Source organism: Natrix helvetica (assembly GCF_964273705.1).
Source record: "Natrix helvetica genome assembly, chromosome: 1".
Classification (NCBI taxonomy): domain Eukaryota; kingdom Metazoa; phylum Chordata; class Lepidosauria; order Squamata; family Natricidae; genus Natrix; species Natrix helvetica.
Genome location: NC_138548.1, coordinates 150,158,551 through 150,183,293, shown reverse-complemented (window position 1 = coordinate 150,183,293; position 24,743 = coordinate 150,158,551). Strand labels below are relative to the sequence as shown.

At 39.2% G+C, this 24,743-nt stretch overlaps 2 protein-coding genes across 3 annotated transcripts in view; both read right to left on the bottom strand.

Annotated features, from left to right (window-relative positions):
- Window positions 1-5,134, bottom strand: part of LYPD6B (LY6/PLAUR domain containing 6B) — a 101,507-nt gene extending 96,373 nt beyond the window's left edge. The window contains exon 1 of one of the 2 annotated variants that reach the window (XM_081963039.1): window positions 4,951-5,134. The gene's annotated coding sequence lies outside the window, so the exon portion shown is untranslated. The remainder of the gene's footprint in view (window positions 1-4,950) is intronic. The other variant, XM_081963040.1, reaches the window with a different exon arrangement.
- Window positions 5,135-6,887: 1,753 nt separating this feature from the next.
- The window catches only part of KIF5C (kinesin family member 5C), an 88,925-nt gene continuing 71,069 nt past the window's right edge, over window positions 6,888-24,743 (bottom strand). The window contains exons 21-26 of the mRNA XM_081934186.1: window positions 22,542-22,602; window positions 20,640-20,711; window positions 18,896-19,000; window positions 16,429-16,645; window positions 12,514-12,615; window positions 6,888-10,648 (exon numbers count right to left, since the gene is read on the bottom strand). Of these exons, the coding sequence (XP_081790312.1) occupies window positions 12,521-12,615; window positions 16,429-16,645; window positions 18,896-19,000; window positions 20,640-20,711; window positions 22,542-22,602 (550 nt within the window). The 3' untranslated portion in view covers window positions 6,888-10,648; window positions 12,514-12,520. The remainder of the gene's footprint in view (window positions 10,649-12,513; window positions 12,616-16,428; window positions 16,646-18,895; window positions 19,001-20,639; window positions 20,712-22,541; window positions 22,603-24,743) is intronic.

The window sequence follows — 24,743 nt, the reverse complement described above, 5'->3', positions numbered from 1 at the left end:
GTGGGTTGCTGCCGGTTCGGCCTGGATCAGCCGAACCGATAGTAGCAGCGGTGGGAGGCTCTGCCTACCCGCTCACCCACCCGGACGCTTCTGCGCATGCGCAGAAGCGGCGTGCAAGCAGGAGTGTGCCTGAACCAGTAGTAAAAAAAATGGCAACCCACCTCTGGATCTAACCCACCTCACAGGGTCGTTGTGAGGAAAATAGGAGGAGGAAGGTGTGCTGGATATGTTTGCCGCCTTGAGTTACTTGTAAAAATAATAAAGGTGGTACACAAATTAAATAAATATGAAAAAGCTCTACTTGGAAGAATATGTAAATCTTTTCATTGTATTGTTAAGCTTTTCAAATAAAATTGATAAGAGAAGGCAAAAAGGATAACAGATCTTTGAAAGGATCTACTTAATCTTTCTGTCAATTTTCTCACAGATTCAGTGGAATATCCAGTGCGGTTTGTTAAACAATCAAAAAGTCTCTTTCTTTAGTCATTGGCACTAAAAAAAATTAATAACCAAGGACAGGTTTTGTGGAGGAACAGGGAAACTATCTTTTTTGGGTACATCCTTCAGCACTGAGTTAAACAGAACTATATTTTACATTGTTTTTTACTTTATGCTTCAAATAAGCAAATGAAATAGGGTTCTCTCTTTTTTTGGAGGGGGGCTGTTCCTCTAAATAAAATATTAGTGCTAAAATGATAGCTTTAAGTCTAAATTTGCTATAACATCCCAGATCAGTATTTGGCCAAGAGACTTAAATAAGATTCTTTACTTAACCTGGAAAATTTCAGAGTCCATTTATGGAAACGTTTTCAAGAAAGTTCTGGAGTTGCAGCATGCTCTGCCCCAGGCCCATAGTAGAATAATTTATTTAATCAGGGAGAACCCAGAATATAATCTTACTTTCAGTTCTATAAAATCACCAGCTGTATACAGCACATGAACCTCCTAAAAGACACCCAGCCTAGGGCATTTTATAATTTAACTAGCTTTTAGAGAACCAGAATTATTGTCTTGCACCAGAAAATGTATGCTAAACAATTTTAAAAAGCAGTTCCTATAGCCATGACCAAGCTTTTAGGATATGGAGTCCAACTCATATCTCAGTGCTGGAATCCATTCAAGCAGCACCAAGTACCATTGAACCCTGCATAATCTGGGTGCAAGACATCTGACAACATAGCTCAATATTGTCTTTGGTTTCTTTTAGTTGTTGCATCATGCTGCATTGTGCACATTCTGTTGTGATCCTTTAATATTCCTAGAATTGAGCTACTCAATATTTCTCCCAAAGAAGTAAATCATGCAGTCAGAATTCTTATTCTTTTGCAAAGGAGTAAAAAGCCTTAGCAACAATCATTCATACCTCCATCACATTGTGCTTGGACTAAGTTAAGCATGTTCTACTTGGAGCTGCTTTCAAAGAAACTTCAGCTGGAATAGACATGTAAAAGTAATTTCTTTTGAGGACTGGTTACCTCTATGGGTCAGGGCACAATGCAAAGTATTGGTTATCACCTCTCAAATATTTTAAGGTTTTGGGTCTTACTTTTTTGCATTATCTTCTCCAAGTGGAAATTACCTGCTGTATATGGTCAACTCACAAAAACCAATGTCCATGGGATGAAAGCACAGGGACAAAGAAACTTGTCTTCTCTATGGCTACCACAATATGCCCCTTTCCCTGTATTCAGGAGGGTTTCATTTGGTCAAGTAAATAAATGTGACAGGGAACTTTTCCATTCTATCCTGTGGATATTAGCCATGCTGGCTAAGAATTCTGAGAGTTGAAGCCTTCACATCATAAAATTGGTTAAGCTAGAAAACACTGCTCTACACTATTTATAAAGATAATGAATACCACTGAACATTGGCCCTATCTATCTATCTATCTATCTATCTATCTATCTATCTATCTATCTATCTATCTTCTATCTATCTATCTATCTATCTATCTATCTATCTATCTATCATCTATCTATCTATCTATCCATCCATCCATCCATCCATCCATCCATCCATCCATCCATCCAAAAATCAAAAGCACTGGAGAATCATGAGTAATAATTCTGGTCTGGAATTTTTAACTGTAGAAAAGAAAAAAGAATAAAAGCTCCAGAATATTATTTTTCAGTGGATTTCTTTCAAATTAAATGAAATAAAATGTTAGTTTGACATTATGAATCTAATTTAATATTTTTTCTATTTTTTACAAAGTTTTATTAATTGTCTACTGTTACATTTGATTAGTGCTTAAAAACATCGTGTTGTCTGGATTGTTTGCTTCACAATACAAATTATATTTCTAATCTTCCCCCTTTTTTCCAGCCATTGATAAAATAAATTCCAGGTTTGGTACTATTTTATATCTTCTTCCTGTTTAATCTTCAATGTAAGTCTGTCCAATGTAAATCCAATATCTTCTTTATTATATCTTCATCTAGTGGTATTTCTTCATTTTTCCAATGCTGTGCAAATCCTCCTATTTTTCTTTATATTTCTACAATTCCATAGTTTGGTAACATCTCATTTTTAATGGTAGCCCTCAAAGTTAATTCCAGTAAAACCTCAGATAATAACTGCAACTCCCAAACACATTCCATTTTGTCTCCACTGGAAGTTTTTTTTTAATATCACACATTATTGGTGGTCTTTGAGTTGTCCTAGCAGAATTTAGAAATTATTTTGAACTCCAATCCACCCTATTCATATAAGATACTGTTTGCAATATAGTTGCCCTATTAATTAATTGGCCAGGCTCCTACACCATTTTTAGATCTATACACACAACCATAATTCAATTTGTAGACTTTTTCTGGAATGAAGCTGCAGCCATGGGATTAGCTTCACCTATTGAATTCCAACCTATTGTGCAAGTGTTAAAGGTATTAAGATGCTAAACTAAGCATTCCTTACATTGAACAGTTATAACCAACATCTGTTCAGTTGCATCTCTTTTTAACGAACCATGAGAGAAAAAAGACAGCTATCACTTTAACATCACTGACTAACACTGTAATTCTGGTTGTGTTCACACTGAGTCACTGTTTGCTTAACCATAGTACATCAAATAACTGGCTGCATTCATACGACATATTAAGTCAAACTCATACAACTAATTAAGTCAAACCAAGTATCACATTAAACTTCGTGTTGTCTGAACTTATTTTGTGAGTATTTGATACTAAATTAGATTTCCTCAACCAGATGTTTTCCAGATGGGCTGGACAAACTTTACAGCTGAGGGAAAATGGAACACATCTAAGAGTGCACTGATTGAAGAACCATCTGGGTTGAACTAGAGATGAACTTTGCTCAAAACCAACATGAAGACAAGTCTCATGTTATAGAAAAGTAAGCTTTTCCTGCCCCAATAGTCTAGGATAAAACTACCTGGTATAGATGCCAGATGAAGAATTAGGAGGAACAAAGGAGGTGAGGATAGACACACAGTCTAGCTAGTCAAAATAATATTGACGCACCTTCTCCACCCTGAAGATGGAATGTAGTTCAATGGATGTGCATTAAAAATTATTTCCATCCCACTTTACAAGTCCACACACTTCTCACACATACTCAGAATGAACTCAGTAAAAGGCACCAGGGTGACACTGGCTCTCCCTCAACACACCTAGCCTTTTTCCAATGACCTACGTTCTGCAGGTACCATGTTGGCTTGGGCCAACCTTTCCCAAACTTGTTGCAAAGGAAGAGTTGGTGGGTGGGAATGAGGGTTTTAGGCATATGGAGAGCACCAGGTTATGGACAGCAGAATGGTGGAACAGTACCAACCGGTGGTGAAATTCAATTTTTTTTACTATCGGTTCTGTGGGTGTGGCTTGGTGGGCGTGGCAGGGGAAGGATACTGCAAAATCTCCATTCCCACCCTACTCTGGTGCCAGTCAGAGGTGGTATTTACTGGTTCTCCAAACTACTCAAAATTTCCGCTACTGGTTCTCCAGAACTGGTCAGAACCTGCTGGATTTCATCGCTGGTACCAACTCTACTGAAGCTCAAATACATTGGCCACCTGATGAGAAGAGAGGACTCCTTAGGAAACACCCTGATGTTGGGAAGGATTGAAGGGAAAAGGAAAAGGGGATGGCGGAGGATGAGATGGTTAGATGGTGTCACCAACACAGTGGGCACGAAGTTTGGTAGACTCAGGGAGACAGTGTGGAAAGACTTTCCTCCAGAAGTTTCATTTCATTTTAATGTATGCCGATTAATGTACATTTAAAGCGACAATAAAGTTACTATGCTAAATTGTGGGTGCTCCAACACTGGAAATTTTAAAGAAGTGATTGGACAACCTCTTGTCTGAAGTGGTGTAGAGTTTCCTTCCTGAGCAAGGGGTTGAACTAGAAGACCTCCAAGGTCCCTTCCAACTCTGTTATTCTGTTACAATGGAGGACAGGGTGACCTGGTCCAGGGGAGTTGCGGGAGAGTTGGACCCCACTTAGAGACTGAACAACAACAACAACCAACTCTACATCATTGGAAAAGGGAGGCCTGCTCAGCCCACATTTCCTGCCCACGGAGACAAAATACTGAGTGAAGGGTTGAGGCAGGCAGCGGTTCCCTCCCGGCTGATCCTCTTCAACTGGAGATGCCAGAGAAGACTCAACCTGGCACGTGCCTCCTGCCAAGCAGCTTCCGATCCTTTAAAGGGTTGAACGAACGTTTACGCATCGGCTCCCGAGAGGGAACTTCATGGAAGTTGGAATTCCCGCCCGTTTCAACAAGTTTGCAAATATTTCTGCTTGCCCCCCCCCCCGCACTCCCTCCCTGCCGCCCCGTCAAAGCCAACGGGGCTGGGGAAAAACCGACCCCTTCGCGGTCAAGCTCGGGACGCCCGAGGGTTCCTTTATCCGGCCGCGGAGACCCCAGCCGCAAAGAAGTTGGGGCAAGGCAGCTTCCCTCGCGAGTTCGCGCCCACCCCCCGGCCCCCACTCACCAGCGTTGCTTCCGCTCGCTTTCGACGCCTCTCCTCAGCCGAGAGCAGCGCCTCAGCGCTGGACCGCAAGCCCTCCGCCGACAGGGAAGGGGCGAGGCGGGAGGGCTGTCGAAGGCGCTCGCCTCGCGCGCTGTTGGGGCGGAGTTTTACCTGCCCGGGAGGGAAAACCTGCAAGGCGGGTCTCCTCCCTGAGGAAGAAATCCGCGCGCTGGAGGAACGGTAGGGGGCACCCACCCACCCGCGCCCCCTGCTCGTCCCGCTCCCAGATGTGAACGTCTTCTTATGAGGCGTCTTGTGCTGGCAACGGCAACTTTTGCTCTCCGAAGAGCTCTTCGGGGAAGCACGAAGGAGCGCGGCAGGGGCGGTCCGCGTCACCTAAAAGTCAAGTGGGGTGGAAGGGGCAACCAGCAGCCGCGACCGCGTTCCGCGAGTGGGAGAGGCCAGAAGGTCCGGCTCTCCGCTTAGCCTGAGGGGTTCTAGGCTAAGTGAATCGGGTTAGGGCTCCTGATTTGGGTAGTGTAACTGTTCAGGAGGAGGCTCGAAAAGCCGACTCCAAACCGGCTTTGAACCCATAGCAGCAGACGCTGTGAGAGAGGGGAAGAGGTAGGAGAGAGAGAGAGAGAAAGAGAAAGATAGCAGAAGAGTTAACAGCAAGATTCAAACTTGCTCAGAAGATGGCCATTCCCATAACTCTTTTAAGCTTTCCCTGCAGGAGCTTCTGCCAAACCTGAATTTGGCGGAAATGAATCTAGTTAGTATCCCATCCTTTGCCAGCCAAATGTACTTTTAGTGGTTTAGACTATTCAATCTGCTCCACTCTTAATTTATATCTGCCAGTTTAACATGTTTTTTTCTGGGATCCCCCCCCCCTTTTTCTAATTTGCCACTACCCCCAACTGAAGACTGTTGATAATAGCAATAGCAATATTTTGTAAAACATGAAATAGAAGAAAGCTTCTTCATACAGTTCTTCAGTGAGAATGCAGACAATATATGATTTTATGCATGCATCTGTGCATTTGTTTACATCATAGCAAAAAAATCAGCCTTGAGAAATAGTGGCAAATTAATTTTAAACATGCAATATGTGTACTAGTACAAAGAAATAATGTAGGAAAGAAAAATTAAAAATGGTTTTAGCTATGAAAAATAAAGGCATATTTTAGCTGAAGTATATAGTTATAATTGTTCATAAATTTAGTTTTTTTAATGGGAGTTTCCCTTAATCTAAGGATTAACCCCAGAACTCTTGGATTAAATTGTCAACAGCCTGCCACCTAGTGGAAATGAAACAGTCTGTATGGAGCAGTAGCAATTACAGGACACAAGAGGACTAATAAATGTTGAACCTGGGCTGGGAATGATGCTGTAAAGCTCCTGCTCTTTTTTTTTAAAGTATCTCTATTGCTAACATTCATATAGGAAATGCCTCTGCTTGAATTTTGGAGTGGTATATTTAAGCTGAAAGATTTGGCTAGGTTTCAATCTCAAAGATAGTTTAGTGGTTAAGAACCAGGTCAGAAAACGGGAGACTGTGAGTTCTAGTCTCACCTTAGGCATGAAAGCTGGCTGGATGGCTTTGGGCCAGTCACCTTCAGCCCAACCTACTTCACAAGGTGGTTGTTACGGGAAAACAGGAGGATATATTATGCACGCTCACCAACTTGAGTTATTTATAAACATTATACAACATTGGAGAAGTTCTAGGCAAGCCAGTACTCAGAATTGTTTGCCTCTGAACTTCACTCTAACATCCAAATCCCCGAAACCTTATCAGTGTGTATAATCAGGAATAAGCAGTGTAAAAATATTCAATGCATCTGCTTAGCTGTTCCGTTCCTTTGTCAAATCAAAAGATTTCCACAGAAGACACCAAGAATACAGGGCTAAGAAGACAAAAATACCAAAATCATCACTGCTGTTAAACACAAGCCACAAAAGAGTTCACTTCAATTTTATTTCTACTTAAACAGGTTTTGGAAGATACATCATGCAGTCTGCGAGTGTATCCATACAGTTTGATAGATAGTATTTGAGAACCAAGATCCAAAGACTTAACTATAGGGAAGGAAGGGGAGATTTCAGTTTGCTGTTATAGAGCTTAATTCATTACAGCATCTTTTATGCAATAGTGGAAATTGCCACAGAGATTGTAACCATCAGAAAAAGGATCCACATTTCATTTTTCCCTAAAACAAGCTATTGTACAGATACATAGGTCCCAGAGAATACACATCTGGAATACACACTACACACGTTACAAACTAGACATGTATACTTCTACAGAATGCCTCAATCCCTATTCTTCCTTCACATCGTCCACTATTAAAAGAAGCTTTAAAAAATGACAGACACAATTATTTAGGTGTAAGACACAATATTAGAAATAGTTTTGTATGGGTGCCTAAAAAGACAATCACCCTTTGTGTTCTTGGTTCAAAAAGGCATTATAGGAAACAATAACAGATTGCTTTCCAATAAGGCATGATCCCACAATTCTGCTGTGAACAGATTCATTATTTCGAAAACATGGCCATATTCTTGCCTCAGACAATGAAGGCTTAGGACGAATTCACCACCAGTAAGCTACAGCTTACACTGCACAACCTGTTTTTCAACACAGAGAACCCCAAAAAATTACAGTAATCCTTTGTGGAATAAACCTAATAAACAAGATATATATTTGCTACATGAAACATAAGTTTTGGGACTGTTGTTTTTTAAAAAAGGAAGTACTGGTACTTTCATTTATAAATGAAGTAACAAAATACGTCGTTGTGTGTTCTTTTTCATTCATTGACTATGGGAACAGATTTTAAAAAGCCAGCTTTTAGATATTAGTAGAGTTTACATTATGTCAAGCTAATTAATTCAGAATAATCTATTCTCAATTTAATTCAGCAGAATGTAGCAAGTGTGATCAGACTCTTTCCATTGTCTCAGTGGCAGAAGGGTAAATTAAAAAGTTATCCCAAGGATGTACATAAATAAAAATGACTATAAAGAAAGTATGATTGAAATTAGAAATGAGTTTCACTTTTAGTCAGAAAATTCTATAAGTACGAAATATACTTCTTTAGTTTTCAAGAATTAAACTCAATACCTTCCTATCATTTAAAGAAAGCCAGGCTAACTATAACTATAAAAAAGCAAAGGGGAAAAGGACTTTTTAAAGAATAAATCAAATATCTGGAATTTTGGAAGCAATACAAACATACTGTAAAATTAGCATCAAAAACTTAAAAGAATGGCTTAGAGATATCACACAAAACAATTCTAGCAGCAGTGAGTCAACATAATAAAAGTGTGTGACTTATTTTCAAAATGCATCCATAAGCATTGCAATATATGGTGTCTTTATGTCCCATTTCAGAAGGCAGTCTGCCATCTTTGATCCAAAGCGGAAAAAATAGTTCTGAGGCCTCAGTCAAGGAGAGACTTAAGTTAGAAGAACTGACTGGCTGATCAGCAACTAACAATTCTGGGGCATCAAAACTAACTTTTCCTTACATCCTAATATAAGCATCATGTTAACTTCACAATTTTTAATTTCAAAAGTGCTTAATGTCGAACCACAGTGTCCTGTTTTCATTTCCTATCAGTGGGGATTGATCAGGCATAGTGCTTCCATTCACAGTATCAAAACATCTTAAACAATATTATTTAAATGCACAAAAAAGATTGTTTAAAATATGTTTTAAAATAAAACCTCATTAACTGTGCATTGTAAGAGCTAATCTGCCTATGAAAACAGTTATAGTGAGATTGCTTGAAACATCCTCCATGTTGCACATTCTAGTTGGAATATTTAGAATATTTCCTATTAGGATGTCCTAGCTGAAATTTCCTCAAATATTGTTCAGGTGGTTTTTTTGTTTTTTGTTTTACTAATTGGGAGCATTATGCGTGTAAACGTCATGTGTGTGCGTATAACTTGGTGTTCAACAATTTACAACTAAAAAGATGGCCTCATTAATCCCAGAAAAAGGACTGAATGTGGCAAATTCACACTTCAAGTGGTGGACAATGTAATATACATGAGTAACAATATTTAAAAACACAAACATTTACAAAAAGAAATAACAAAATAAATGCAAAATAAGGTATTTCATTTACACAAAAATGAAGTTTTTCCCTTCCCTCACAATTAGTGCAATCTTTAATAAATTAAATAAGATCCAACAATCTTTGCTACAGTCGAGAATGCCTAACCTACATTGTGATAAAATATCTGATAACCATCTTTCTGAAGGCTTTTATAAGCAGAATAGCTTTTTAGGTAAAAGTATTTTCTCCCCCAAAAATTAGCAGCTCCCAATTTACTGTTAATTTTAGTGAAAGCCATAGCGACAGAATGGAATGAATGTAAATTGAATTCAGTCATTTTGAACCCCATATTCTTTTGAAAAAGCACATGTTTCTATGCATGGTTTTCAATGTATATATATAAAACATATGCAAAATAAATATAACTGACACATTAAGCTGCGGATTTATCTTGTTTATCTACCTTGTTATCCATGTTTTCCACTTAAAATACAACTTAATACTTCATGTCTGTCATTAAGTAAGAATACAACGAGGGCGTACTACACCATTTTCTTGGGCAGACTGCCGAAGCTTCAGTACTAGCATCTAATGTTATGAATGCTCTGGATTTTGATAACATTGTTTCAATCATTCTTCCTTTTTGCTTTTGCTCTGCACTCTAAACATGCATACCTATTCCTAGTCAACCCTTTGGAAAAGGGTTTTTAATCTTATTAGAGCAGAATTTCCCCCACATTTCTGACTTCTATTATGACCTCTGAAAATCAAGGAGAAATTAGACTTTCACCCACTATTCTAAATTTACTTTTAATATTCATATTCATTGCTTCTGCATAATCACCTGAAGATCCGTAAGAGACATTATAGATCAAATCCTAAACTTTGAGATTATGATGTACCCACATGATCATTGGATTTTAAGACTAAAACTATGCTAACCATGTTCTTTTGCATCCTTCTATATCTCTACTGTTATCTGATCTCTACCAAGCAAATGTACTCATAATTTAGCTTTTCCTCTCTACCCTTTCAAAACAAATTCAGCATTTCACCAGGGTAATAATAAATATTCACTATTTGAGGTACTTAATTTTTTTTAGAAAGCAGATTGGGGAGGGAGGCTATTTTCAAACTATATAGCTGCACCCTGTCAATTTCTAAAAATATAAAATGATGCACATATTACACAGAAAATAAAAAAACTCAGTGATGGAATCCAATCATCTGGTTTGTTGCTATGGTTGTTCGATGGCTAATTCTTGGATGTCACATTATTGCTGATGCACCAAAATACTTAAAACAGAACAAAACAGCATCAGTGCAAGCACAGAATCTTCCACAAGAATGGCACAGAGGGGTAAAATGCAGTCAGTCAATGACAGGGATTGAGCAGTAGACTCAGGGTATCATTACCCTAGGATAATGTGTTAGATACACTGTACAAGGTTTGGAAAGGGAAAAGTGTATTGGACACACTTCTGTACATATGGAGATTGGACAAAGCTGAAACATTTGAAACCGGTGCATTGCCGATGGCTATAGAACATGTACAACGAACAGAAATATAGTTCCAGTTCTCTGTAAAAAAAAAAGTAGTAGTGAATTGATGACAACTTTCCACATGCCAAGTACCATCTGGTCAGTCTGGAAAAAAATAGACAGACATAAAATGTGTTAGTACAAATCATATTTTTAGGAGCAGAATAGAGGAATACTAGAATAGCTTTTGGGGCATTAATTTGTTTTCAAAAAGTATATAATCATCATATGGGGAAAAAAACAGTTTGGTATACTGGTGAAAGTAGCAGGTTAAAAAACCAGGAGAGTGTGAGAGTTCTAGGCCCTCCTTAGCCATGAAAGCCAGTTGGGTGACCTCCGGCCAGTCATTCTCTCTCAGCCCAACTCACCTGACAAGGTGATTGCTGTGGGGAAAATAGGAGGAAGAAGGAATGTTAGGTACCGTACTTTTCGGAGTATAAGATACACCTTTTTCCCTCAAAAAAGAGGCTGAAAATCTGGGTGCATCTTATACACTGAATACAGCATTTTTGGCCTCCTGAAACCCTGCCCCCTTCACAAAAATGGACGTGCATAGCCCTTACGAGGCTTCCACTGTGCTCCGGGGGGCTGGGGAGGACAAAAATGAGCAAAAACAGGCTGTTTTATACCCCCACACAACCACCAGGAGCACTCTATAAGCCTCTTAAAGGCTATGCTTGCCTAATTTTGACAAAAAACAGGCCTGTTTTCGTGAAAAACGGGCTGTTTTTGCTTGTTTTTGCCCCCCCAGCCCCCAGGAGCACTCTACAAGCCTCCTAAAGGCTATGCATGCTCTTTTTTTTTTGACAAAAAGGGCCCATTTTTGCAAGGTCTGCAGAGTGCAAAAACTTTTTTAAAAAATTTGCCTCTTCAAAATCTTGGAGCGTCTTATACTCTGAAAAATACGGTATGTATTCTTGAGTTGTTTATAAAAATAAAAAAGCAGGATTTTAAAATAAATAAATAACTAAATGTGGGGCTGCCAACAGAAACCTTCATATAGGATGGGATTGTTTGAGGGGGGGAAAACGAGCTTTGGAAATTGTTTTGTGTGTTTTTATTTGTATAAAGCTTCTAGATCTACAATTCATGCAAAGGAGTTTTCCTTTTTTTTTTCTTTACAAAATTAACTCGAAATCTGACAATCCAATAGTAATCCAGCCATGAACTAAGACTTACAATACAACACAAGAATATATTGTGCAATAATAAGTTTAATCAAATGTATTGCAGAACAAGTCAAGTTTTGGGGAACAGGTGAAAGGGAGAATACTAGAAATTGCACCAAGCAGTGGTTTGGGACTGCTGAAGAGAAGAGTCTGTTCTGTTCTATCAATCAGGTGCCCCAAACATTGAAGCAAAAGTTCCTTAAATCAGAAGAAGGGAGACAACAGCTCTAGTGTGTGTTTAATCTAAACTGTCTCAAGCTTTATTCATTTTGGATTGCACTCGAATTGACTACTTATATCAGGATACTAAATACTAAAATAAGGATATTGAGTTAGAACTGGCAAAGAGTAAACTCAGATTCATCCTCAAGTCCAGCTATTCAATGGATTGTCTTGGAAAAGTAATTATATTTTGAATGGTTTAGAGCAGGGGTGGGGAACTATGGCCCTTTTATGACTTGTAAACTTCAACTCCCAGAATCCCTGAGCCAGCCATGCTGGCTCAGGAATTCTGGGAGTTGAAGTCCATAAGTCATAAAGGGCAATTGTTCCCCATCTCTGGGTTAGAGGGATGTCTACTTGGGCATACAATACATACTAACAAACATATTCCCAGATCAAGCTGAGTTATTTGCAAGGCTGGTCTTCAATCTGGCTGTTCTTATCTTAGCTGTCCCTCTTCAAGACCTTCAAGATTGGTGAAGAGAAGTTTCCTACTGTGACTGAGCTATGAAACCTTTCTGAACCTATATCGGTAGACTGTAAGTATGTACAGTAACTTACAAATGCCTATGTATTTACCTGTTATTTACTTCATGTTTTGGTAATATGCACCACCTCCACGAATGGCATGAATGGCTGTAGGAGAAGATGCTGGATAATGACCAGGGCGAATAGGCTTGGCTGCAAAGAGAAAAAGCAAAGTCAAGGAATTTTTTTTGTTTTAAGTCAAGGAGTGGTCTACTCTTCTTTCAAACAATCATAACCTGATTTTTTTCCTCTGTGGGAAGCCTAAAGTGCTAATGCCGCAGATATTCCAAACAATAATATACAATTCATAAATTCTTTCTCATTGAAAAATGCCATAGACTCCTTTGTTTTTGTTCTCAAATTGATTTTGTCTCTTTATCTGCTTTCAAAAGTTTGTTATTCCCACTTCCGGTTCCGGCGGCTACGGCGACAGGCAAGCCTTTGCCTGCTCCCGCTCTCCCGGTGGGCTTCCCCCGCTTCTGGGGGGGCACAGGACGCCCCGGAGAGGCGTCCTGCCGAGGGAACGGCTTGCGGAGGGTGCTGGCGTCGGCGTCGGCTGGCGGGGGGGCTTCTCCGCTTCGTTCTAGGCACCGGGGAGCAGTATCGGAGGGCGCCCGTGTGCGCGCGTCTCGCCCCATGCCGATCGGAGAATACACTTCTGAATGAAGCAGCGGCGGTGTGGTGAGAGGCTTCCCTTCTCCATTCCCTCTCTTTTGAATTAATGGACTCTTCAGCCTTTTCTTAAACAAAGTTTCTTTCGGACTTTTGCTGGAGGTGCGGCTAGAGGGAGGGGGATTTTCCCCCCCCCTTGGACAAGCGGCTTGAAAAGATTTTGCTCTCGCCCCCAGGGGAAGGAGGGAGGGGGAGAGCCAACTAATGATGCCTCACCCCTATAAAAGTGACTTTCCTTGGACTTAGATCCAGAACTTATGGGTGAACTGAGAATTTTCTGAACTTTTAAAAGTTTGTTATGCCTCTGAGCCCAAAACTGGCAGGGCAAGATGGCACACTTCCGTTGTCTTTGTGAACTGTGAAATTTGACTCCACCTTCAAAATTCAGGCTTCCGGTCTTTGTCTCCGAGCCACCCAGAGGAATCTCTTGTGGATTGTGATTCTTTGAACCCTTTGGAGAAAAAAAAACTTTCACCTATTGCTAGAGTTACTAAAGAAATTCTCATCTGTCTGGATTCTCTGTCTCCTGGACTCGTCTGCCTGCTCTTCTTCTCCAGCTGCCCAGTCTCTACAGTGATTGACTCCTTTGCTTTCCAAACCATGTCTCCAAAAAGACCACCTCCTGGAAAACCTGGTTTTGCTACTTCTGCTCCAACATCTGCAACATCTAGCCCAGCTACACAGTCAAAGATAACAGAATTGATGCAACCCAAGACTACAGAGATAGACTTTCAACAAATGCTCCAACAAATTTTACAGGGCCAAGAGGAAATTAAGAAACAGCTAAGGGAAATGAAAGATGAAATCAAAGAAAATCAAGTGCAAATCTATAAGAACTCACAGAGACTGGACGTTGTGGAGGGTGGGGTGGCGGAGGCGAGAGGGGGGGTTGAGGCCTTGCAGAGGGGAAACAAAGAACTTGATACCCAACAAATGAAAACAGATTTTGAGAGAATGTCCTTCTATCTTAGATTCCAAAATGTAATAGAAACAGATGGGGAAAATATAAGGGACATAATGACCAATATTTTAGCTGAATACATACACAAAGATAAACAACAGATGGAATGGGAGATAGATCTGGCTTATAGAGTGAACTCAGTATATGCCAGAACACACAATGTGCCCAGGGAGGTTCATATTAGATTCCTTAGGAAAAGCACAAGAGATGAAATTCTGGGTGTGCAAAGGGGGCAAACACTCACATACCATGATAGGGAGATAACCATTCTAAAACAGATTCCCAAAAAAATTAGGGAGATAAGGAAAAATTATTCGCAATTGGCGAATAAATTATACCAGAAGGGGGTGTGGTTTAGATGGTTGATGCCTGAAGGTATGCTGATATTCTGGGAGGAGAAAAGAATTAGAATTAACACACCCATAGAGGCACAGGCCTTTATGGAAAAAAACAAAGCGAACCTAGAAAAAACAGAAGATACCACAATGGTCACACAGGACACGGGAGGGGCCGGAGCTCTGCCAGCAGGGGGAGAAGGGGCAACACCAAGAAAGCTCAGATCACAAAAATGAATAAGAAAGCCACAATGTTATAAACAAACCGAAAGTAATAATGAAACTATATCTAGATTATATATTATAACAATATAAGCTGACTGAAAAAAAATTTTCTTCTAGAATTAATATGCTGATCTTTTATGACTATGGATTAATGCTTGATATATGGATGTAACCTATGAGACTGGAGGGAGGGGGCCTCTGTCACACTTGCTACTGCCAAAATCTGTAACCATTCCATTTACCCTTTTCCCTATAAATGTTTTAAAAAAACCAATAAAACTTTTTTTCAAAAAAAAAAAAAAGTTTGTTATTCCCCTCTCTTGGCTTCTGGAGTTGGAAGAATTTCTCCCACAAGTATTTTAATATGGAAAGGAATAATCAGTTATATGAATCCCCCACTACCACTTCAAGTACTATAGCAAAACTACAAGTGTAATAACCAATAGTGTAAATTACGTTTTTGGCAAAGCTATTAATATCATCAAGATGACAGAACACAGTAAATTAATAGGTGGTAGGAATAATCAATTTCAAGTATCCCACAGAAACTACTTGGTTAGATAGATCTGGACAAATTATATGAAAACTGCATTTTGGGCTCAGTGTAGAAGTATTAAAGGTGTTGTGTTTGATGGTTAATGCTGCAACAACAGTATGAACAAGAGATCATGGGTATGTTTGTCTATGAATAAAAAAATAAAAAAACTAGTGAACTGAAGTCTTCTGTTGCTATTTTTTATTTATAAAGTGAAGATGTGACAAGTAGTTGAGGGACGTGCAAAGTATTTGAATATAATCCTTCACAATAGGTGGGACTGAGACCCAAACATCTCTCTACAAATCACTTAACACAGCCACATCTTTCTGCAAGTTCTCATTGAGCACCTTCAAAAAAAGTTGCATTTTTGTACAGTGGTACCTCAGTACCCATCATTGATTGGCTTCGGGAGGTATGATGAGTACCAAAAACGATGAGTACCAAAGAATTTTTTCCCATAAGGAATAATGTAGTGAGTCACAAGGAAGCTGACACTGAAAAGTTCTAGCTTGTATGTTGAGTAGCAAACAAACAAGAAGAACCGGGACAAACTTTTTGTATCAAAATGGGTTGAGGACTAAGCAAAACAACTGAGCACACACAGTACTTTGCAACATGAGATTGAAAGTACAGTGCTACTTTGGTACTCAACTGCTTTGAAACTCATCAAATTTAGTTCAAGTTAATACTCACAAAGTAATAAAACTCCTGAAGTCACTGTTCAGGAATGCTCTTCTAAAACAGAGTGTCATTTATACCTAAAAATAGAAGTATTTTCCCCAGGAAAAAAATCTATAAACCCATGGTATTTGCTGAATTTATTGTGAGCTTAGAGTATTTTATAATTAATCCTTGACCTACAGCCATTTGTTTAATGGTTGTTTGAAGTTAGAGTGGCACTGAAAGAAGTGACTTATAACCACTTACAATTGTTGCAGCATCCCCACGATCACATGAACAAAATTTGGGCACTGGTGCATGTTTATAGTAGTAGCAGCATCCTATAGTCAGATTATCATCATTTGTGCTTCTTCAACCACCTTCTGACAATCAAAGTCAGTGGGGGGAGCTGAGTTCGCTTAACAACCATGTGATTCACTTAACAACCATGGCAAAAAAGGTTGTAAAATCAGACATGAATCATTTAACAACTGCCCTGCTTATCAGCTGAAACTCTGGACATAATTAGGATTATACATCAAGGACTCCTCTGTATTAGGAGGCAGAATCCATACCAATTTGAGCGGAATGGGCTCGTCTTGCCATGTTCTTGGCTCTGACAGCCTCCTTAATGCGGTCCACTTCCTGCTGGTACCGTTTCCGATCCCGCATGGCATTCTCCTTGGCCTCCTTCAAAGCACTTTCCAAGGCCTTCACTCTCTCCGCTGTAGCTCGAAGTCGTTTTTCCAGCTTTGGAAGTTCACAACGAAGATCCGCGTTGTCACGTACCAGCTACAAAAGATGGAAAGATTCATCTTTTTTTTTACAATATCACACACAGAGACATACACAAGATTTTTACAATATACACATAAGAACCTAAATTTTTTAAATACTTATTATTTTCAATAAGTAAATAATACTTTAAAAGATACAGAGCCTGTTTGGATGGCATTTCTTCGATGCAAATGTTCCAAATTTAATGTACATTTTGCAATTTTTATCAGTTTAAAGCATGTTGGAAAACACACTTTAAACTGAACTATACTTGTAAATGATACATAAAAGAAAATAAAGAAATTAATGTCATTTCCCCCGTATTTTTGGCATTTTTAGCACTGCCTGTCTCAATTTTCCTTGTGAACACTTTTATTCAGTCCTGTAATTTCAACAGGAAGAGGGAAAAGAAAAGAAAGAAAAGTAGCATGGAGGGAAGAAAAACACTAACCTAAACCTTGCAAGCTATATTTAGGGCTTCCATAAGACAAAAAGAGCAATGATATTTGGTGCAATAAATTGCTGCATAATAAGGACAGGCAAAACTTCTAGATTTAAGTCTAGACTACAGTCCCCAGAGTTCTTTGCCACTCGCTGTGCTTCCCGGGCTAATGGGAGACCATCCCTGAAACTTCAGGAAAGCTCAATTGATAGCTCCATCGCACACACTCATTATCATGCCTATGGTAAACAAATTTCTGCTTACCACCGAAACCTCCACCACATAGAACATTTTTGGCAATCCTTATGCAAAGGATATAATACTGACACTGTAAAGTTAGTGATGCAAGCTAACCAGCACTCTGCTTTTCACACTGACCATTGTTCATTAGTGCATGCCCCAGCAAAGTCACTCAAATTCTTAAAGGCTGAAATGGAATAAGGGACTTAGGGCTCTCCAGATGTTGCTAACATTCAATTCCCCAAAGCCTCAGCTAACATGACTGACAGTTAGGGATGCTGAGAGCTGCAGTTCAACAACATCGGAAGTACCACACTCTAGTCCAGTGATGGCGAACCTATGGCACGCATGCCACCGGTGGCACGCGGAGCCATTTGTCAGGGCATGCGAGGCGCTGCCCTGTCAGCTGACCAGCGTGCATGCGCACACTGGCCAGCTGAGTTCACCCTTTTTTAAAGCCATTTTTCACCCTCCCCAGGTTCCAGAGGCTTTATGGGAGCCTGGGGAGGGCGAAAAGAGTCTCCCCTGCCCCCCCCCGGAGGCCTTCCGGAGGCTTCATGAGCTTCCCTGAAGCCTCCGGAGCGCAAAAAACTAGCCCTATGGGCAAACTGGAAGTTCGGGAACGGACTTCCTGTTTGCTCGGAGGGTCATTTTGACTGCTCCGGAGATTTCAGGGAAGCTTCCTGAAGGTCCCTGAAGCCTTCGGAGCGCTCAAAACAACCCTCCAAGCAAACCGGAAGTGACTTCCGGCTTGCTCGGAGGATCATTTTGACTGCTTCGGAGGCTTCAGGGAAGCCTCCTGAAGATCCCTGAAGCCTTCGGAGTGCTTAAAATGACCCTCCGAGCAAACCGGAAGTGACTTCCTGTTTGCTTGGAGGGTCGTTTTGACTGCTTCGGAGGCTTCAGGGAAACCTCCTGAAGGTCCCTGAAGCCTCCGGAGGGCTTCTGGGGGGCGGGGGAGGCTGTTTTCACCCTCCCCATGCTCCTACAAAGCCTCTGGAGCCTGGGGAGGGTGAAAAAAGCATGCAAAAATGGGGGGTCGCGCCTGTAGTGCGCGCATGCACACTGGGAGGTCGTGCATTGCATTATGGGTGCGGCATGCCTGCAAACGACCCCCTGCGCTCCCCCCACTTATGGCACGCAAGCCAAAAAAGGTTCACCATTGTTGCTCTAGTCCATTTTGATATTGTTAGGTACATTGTGCAATTTGTCTGTGGTCTCCAAGGTAGAAACTCTGCTAAAAATCCAATTTGAATTAAAAGAAGTTGAAGAGCTCTGTTGTAAAAAACTGAGTATTCAACATAATATGCAACTAGCCCCCCCTCCCCCCCCCCACCGTCTTCTTATCTGGTTTCCAGGTGCTACCTTTTGGCTCATCTGGCAAGGCTCTTATAAACTGATTAAAAATCCCATTTTTATTTTAAATAAGTGTGCTCAAATGTCTCCTTGAAAGAGCTGTAACTCAACTGCTATACACAATTACTTAAGGTCTGTTTTTCCCATCTCCTTATTCTGCAGTTGTTGAATTTAGACAAATTAGAAAAACCAAAGGGTAGAAATGACCGATGTAATGATACTCCTACCTGTTTGTGAACTTTTGTAAGTTGTTCCAGGTTGTTTTCCAAAAAGGAGATTTTCTGCTTCTGGGCAGCACTTCCACCTCCATCATCACTGTCCAATTCCACACTCTATGCCGAGCAAACAAATTACAATACAGAAATTAAATGATGGTTGAGAACAGCAACCAAAAACTTACATTGCCTATGAAATTAAACTTGGAATAAGCATAAAGCATTCAACTAGATGTAATTCTTAGATTTCTGAACATAATTTATATTGTTATAATGTGCATGGTTTAAGACAACGGGGAAATCTTTAAACAAAGTTACACAGTCCCAAGTTAATCCTTTCAAATGATTCAATGTATTTACATACTACTAAGACTCTTGTTTCTTAACCTTTAACTGGATGCAAGAGTTTTTAAACCAAGGTGCCTCAAATGGGCTAACTTTTGAAAGGTCCAAAATCCATGACTGCCCTAGTATTGAAATTTAGCTAGTTTTATAAAATGTTTTATGACATAAAGATTATCATAGAACAGTTTATGACGTAATACAAAATGTCATACAACATTTCTTGGGCTGATGTTATGTAGTGCAACATGGGCAGTTTTCAAGGCCACTACATCTCTGAATGTGTCCCAATTTTTCCAATGAAGCTAGTAAACCAGAAGTTCTGTCATTGTAAAAGACTTGGAGGAATCTGGTAAGGAAATATCTCTGAAATGGTGGTCACTGGTTGTCTAGTAATTTTTAAACCTTTCACATTCATCAGTCATCCTCTGCTTTCTATTCCAACCGAACTCTTGACTGAACAAGAGTACTTGCTTGAGACATGAGGAGAGATTTGGGGAGTTACTCTTAAAGTCAAATACGTAGAGATTATGAAATGTTTCCAGAGTAATGTAATAATTTTACACCAGACTGGCAAATCAATAGCTACTTTTTAAAATATTTATTGAAGTAATGCTTTTAACTATTTCAAAAAGTTTTCACATTCTGAAATAATTGGTATCCATTCTCCTTTTTTAAAGGAAAGTTTAAGAGGTAGTGAAAAGCATTGCAAATAAATTTGGAACAAAGTGGAAACATTCATGCCGAGACTATTTTACAATGAAGATTGTAAGTTTTTTTAAAAAAAAATTAAATTGGTTCCACTTCATGATCTTATGCTTGAAGTATTGTATCAGAGATTTTAATATTGTATTTCAATATGAACCACCTTTTCCTTAATCCTTCTTGCTCTACTCTTTCATCACCATAAAACTATAGTCCAAAATACAACTACATGTTATACTGATTGAAACAACAGTATAAAGTCAAAAATATTCTAAGGAGGAGTTAGACTTTCTTCATTCTCTGAGTTAATTTTAGTTTATTTAGTGAAGGCAAAACCATACAATTTTGTATGTTTTTCCCTGTGAAATACACCTTTAACACTTTTATTATTTTCATGTAAGTATCAAAATATAAAAGTACACTGTACCTGGACTTAGACTGCTCTTAATGAATAAATTACAACAATATGCCTATGTGTAAAGTTAGCATTATACACTCCCTCCAGTCTTGTTTATAATCCAAGCTTTTGAAATTACTTGATAATGATATTTAGTCTATCAGTGCATGCAATTATTCTCAGATATTCAAATGCAAGCAAAATATACTAACAAGCAATTATATTTCAACAGATAGCTTGACAAACATTTTCACCAAAGCAAATGATGTTTTTAGCGTAATTCTAATCTTTCAGCCAAAGATTTTATCTTACTTTTTTTACTCTGGTGGTGAGGTCTTGAACAAAGAGTTTACGTAAGTTGTGAAGAGTTTGAAGTTCTCGAGCCTGTAAATAGACATATACATAAATTTGAGGGGGGGGGAAACAGAATTCTCTACAGAATCTTAGCATTTCTTCAGAATGATGTAACGATGGTGACAATTTCTGTCCCTTATGTGCATCTGTGCAATGTCACAATGTATGTTCAATAGTAGTGGTGCTTGCATCACAATATGCATGCTGCTATTTTTTTCATTTGTCCCTCATCTCCCACTCGAGACACCTCTACCTAATACAGATTATTTTAAACAGAAACACGAAAGCAAAGTTATCCAAATACACCAATAACAGTACTTTAACTATAGGTAAATCATAGTGTAGTACAAGTGCACTGCAGAACCAGGTTTAGTGGTTAAGACACCAGGCTAGAAAGTGAGAGACTGTGAGTTCAAGTCCGGCCTTAGTCATGAAAGCCAGTTAGGTGATATTGGGCCTGTTACTCTGTCTCAGCCCAACTCACTTCACAGGCCTGCTGTTGTAGGAAAATCGGAGGAGGAAGGTGTATTGGATATGTTCTCCATCTTGAGTTATTTGTAAAAATAATAAAGGCCTGATAGAAATAAATAAAATAAACTACTGTGGTATTACAGCAGCTAAAGTGAAACAAAAAAAGTGGTTATCCCTCAATTGGTTAACAGTTACCCTGTTTCCCTGAAAATAAGACCTCCCTGGATAATAAGCCCTCCCCGAAAATATTGCAACATAGCAGCAGCCATGAGGTGATCACGCTCGCCACCTCCTGCACCTCAAAAATAATAAAACCTCTCTGAAAATAAGGCCAAGAACTTATTTTGGGGGTCAAAAGAAAATAAGACCCTGTCTTATTTTCGGGGGAACACCATATCTGTTGAACAACTGTGAATCACTGACAAATTCACAAATTTTCACAGATAATTGTTCACAGATCACTGTTAGCTGATTGAGGGATAACCATTTATAATGATTATTGAGGGATAACCATTTTTAAAGTTTATATATATATATATATATATATATATATATATATATATATATATATATATATATATATATATATATATATATATATATATATATATATATATATATATATATATATATATATATATATATATATATATAAATATATAAATATATAAATATATATATAAATTGCACTTTCCCGCACGCTATACAGCATGCATATATGCTTTAACTGCTTTCTAGGAGACGACAAGGACGGGAATTATCTGGATTTTGGTGGTTACAACTTGTTTCACAGGGATGGAACAACAATGGAGAACTGTTTCCTTGGCTTCTACCTCTTTACTTTTGGAACCCCTAACCCCCATAGGCAACTGAGGAAGATACCACAATCTGTGGTATCAGAATCAGTTGAGAGCTCTAACAGAAAGTCTCCCTCCCACCCTCAATTTCTCTTCAGAAGCAGCTTCTCCTTCAAGGGCTTCCTCACATGGGTTCTCCAAGGGGTTTAATAAGCAATCCTGCAGGTACCTCGGTAAAAAGCCATACAGGATGTTCTAAGTCAAGCATCTTGAAGTAAATTTAGAAACCTATCATTAACACCACAGGGCCTACAAGATATGTGTAATGCGATTTTAGTGACTAGTGCATGTCAACCAATGAGTTATTGAATTTTGGACCATCTGTAGCGGCCTGAATCAGTTCTTATGAGATACAAAGTATAGGAAATATGCAAAAAGTGAATGCCCCTACCATACCAGGATCATCTATCAGGATAATTGGCAATGGGAATTTCCTTTGGTATTTCTGACACAATGCCCTCCTCCCTCAAATTATAATCTCTTTTCTGGAAAGTTATTTCAGGAATACAACTATGATTTGGTTAATACATACCACAGTTTCTTCTAGTCCTTTAAGATCCTCCCTTGCTTGTTCCCTCTTATCATTAAGTAATCTAGATTTAAAAAAAAACAAGTGTTCAACTCAGAAAATACAAATACAAAATACAAAGAGTCCCCAAACTGCAAAACATTAAGCCAGATCATCTTCTAATGTCTAAAGCACAGGTGTGCAATCTTTTGGCTTGCCTACGCCACATTGAGTGAAGAGGAATTGTTTTGGGCTGCATATAATATACATAACATAACGTATATAAATGACATAATGTTAAAAGTTCACGATTGCCAGGTGTGGTGGGTTGGACATGCTTGGTCTAAAGGATTTTTTAACATTGGCAACTAAGCATTTTGACAAACTCATCCCGTGCTTCATGATCATAGGAAATTCATGAATGGACTCAGTTTACACTGTAACAAGAAAACTTAATAAAACATTTAAAAATGTATCTGAAAATTAAGTTTACATAAATTTTAACAAGAAACAAAACTATCTTAAGAGGTACATCAGCTTGCTCATATTCACACTCAATTAAAAATAAAATTAATTTTAGCTATCCTAAGCATATGTACTGCCACATTATGTAATGCAGATAATATAAACCAAATCCAGTTTTCCTCCATTTTCACAGAATTAGGTATGTAAAATACTAATGGATTAACAGAACTCAAGTTTTCTTTTGCTTCTTCTTTAAGGATTATATGCCCATAAAATATGATATAGTTTCCTATATTTTTGGAGATAGAAACTATTTCTATTTCGCAAGACAATGAATGTGTTAACAAGAGGTGGATTGCTCCCAGTTCGGCCAGGATCAAACGAACCGGTAGTAGCAGCTCTGCCCACTCACAACTCACTTCCGGTTTGCTCAGAGGGTCATTTTAAGCGTTCCGAAAGCTTTAGGGAAGCCTCCGGATGGTCCCTGAAGCCTCCGGAGGGCCTCCGGGGGGGGGGGCGTGGCAGGCTCTTGTCGCCCTCCCCATGCTCCTATAAAGCCTCTGAAGCCTGGGGAGGGCGAAAAAAGCATGTAAAAATGGGGGAGTCGCATCTGTTGTGTACGCATGCGCACTGGGGGGGTCGCACATTGCATTATGGGTGCGGCACGCCCACACATGCCCCCCCCTGCGCTCCCCCCACTTGTGGCACGCGAGCCAAAAAAGGTTCGCCATCGCTGGATTAGAGTATTGACCCTTGAAATTTACTTTTGCATAAGAGTCCTGAGAATACCATGGATACCAAGAAAATGAACAAACAAGTCATAATTCATGTGAGGCACAAATACCCATCCTCCCAGCATCATATTTTGGAAACATTATGCAGACCTAAGCAGATCTGCATAATGTCGGGAAAATGGAAAGAAAAAGAAGACAATTAAGCTTGAAATTTCCATTGCTAAGCACGACGGTTCTAAAGTGAGTTGCACCCCATTTTATGACACTTTTAACCACAGTTTTTCAGGAAATCACTGCAATTAAGTGAATCCTGCAGTTGATGCAAATCTGGCTTCCCCCACTGACTTTGCTTGTCAGAAGCTGACCTGGAAGGGTACAAATGATGATTATATGATCCCAGGACAATGCAACTGTTATAAATACATGCCAGTTGACAAGCCCCTGAATTTTGAGATCACGTGACCAAGGGCATGCTGCAATGGTCGTAAGTGTGAAAGTCATAAGTCACTTTTCTCACTGCCATTTTAACTTTGAACTGTTACTACATGAATGGCTGTAGATTGAGGACTATCTGTATTAACAAGAGCAACAGAGTTCTGAGTTTAATTCAAATCTGCAAAATTGTAAATCTGTATGTTGGTGATAGTTAAAATCCTGCTCTATTGAACTTTGACACCAGGGTACTAATAAAATCCTGACAATGTACCCATATTTTTAGAAGAAAGTATAAGAGTATTCTCTCTTCACCATATTGGCTTAAGACCTGATGATTTTCTTTTAGGCAGTTTAACATCTTAATTTTAAATAGATTATGGCTATCCAGTTGTAGTGTCATCTTTGGAATGATTGTTAAGTGGATATGCATTTACTATTTACACCTACATTGGACCACTCAATTAAGACCAGATGTTTTAACAACACTCCTGTCCTTGCAATTATTAAAATTGGAATGGGGTGGGATAGGGTATAATCAAAACCATGGTCTTATAGGTCTGTTAACTCTTTTCTGTTCTAGAGTTGAGTCTCT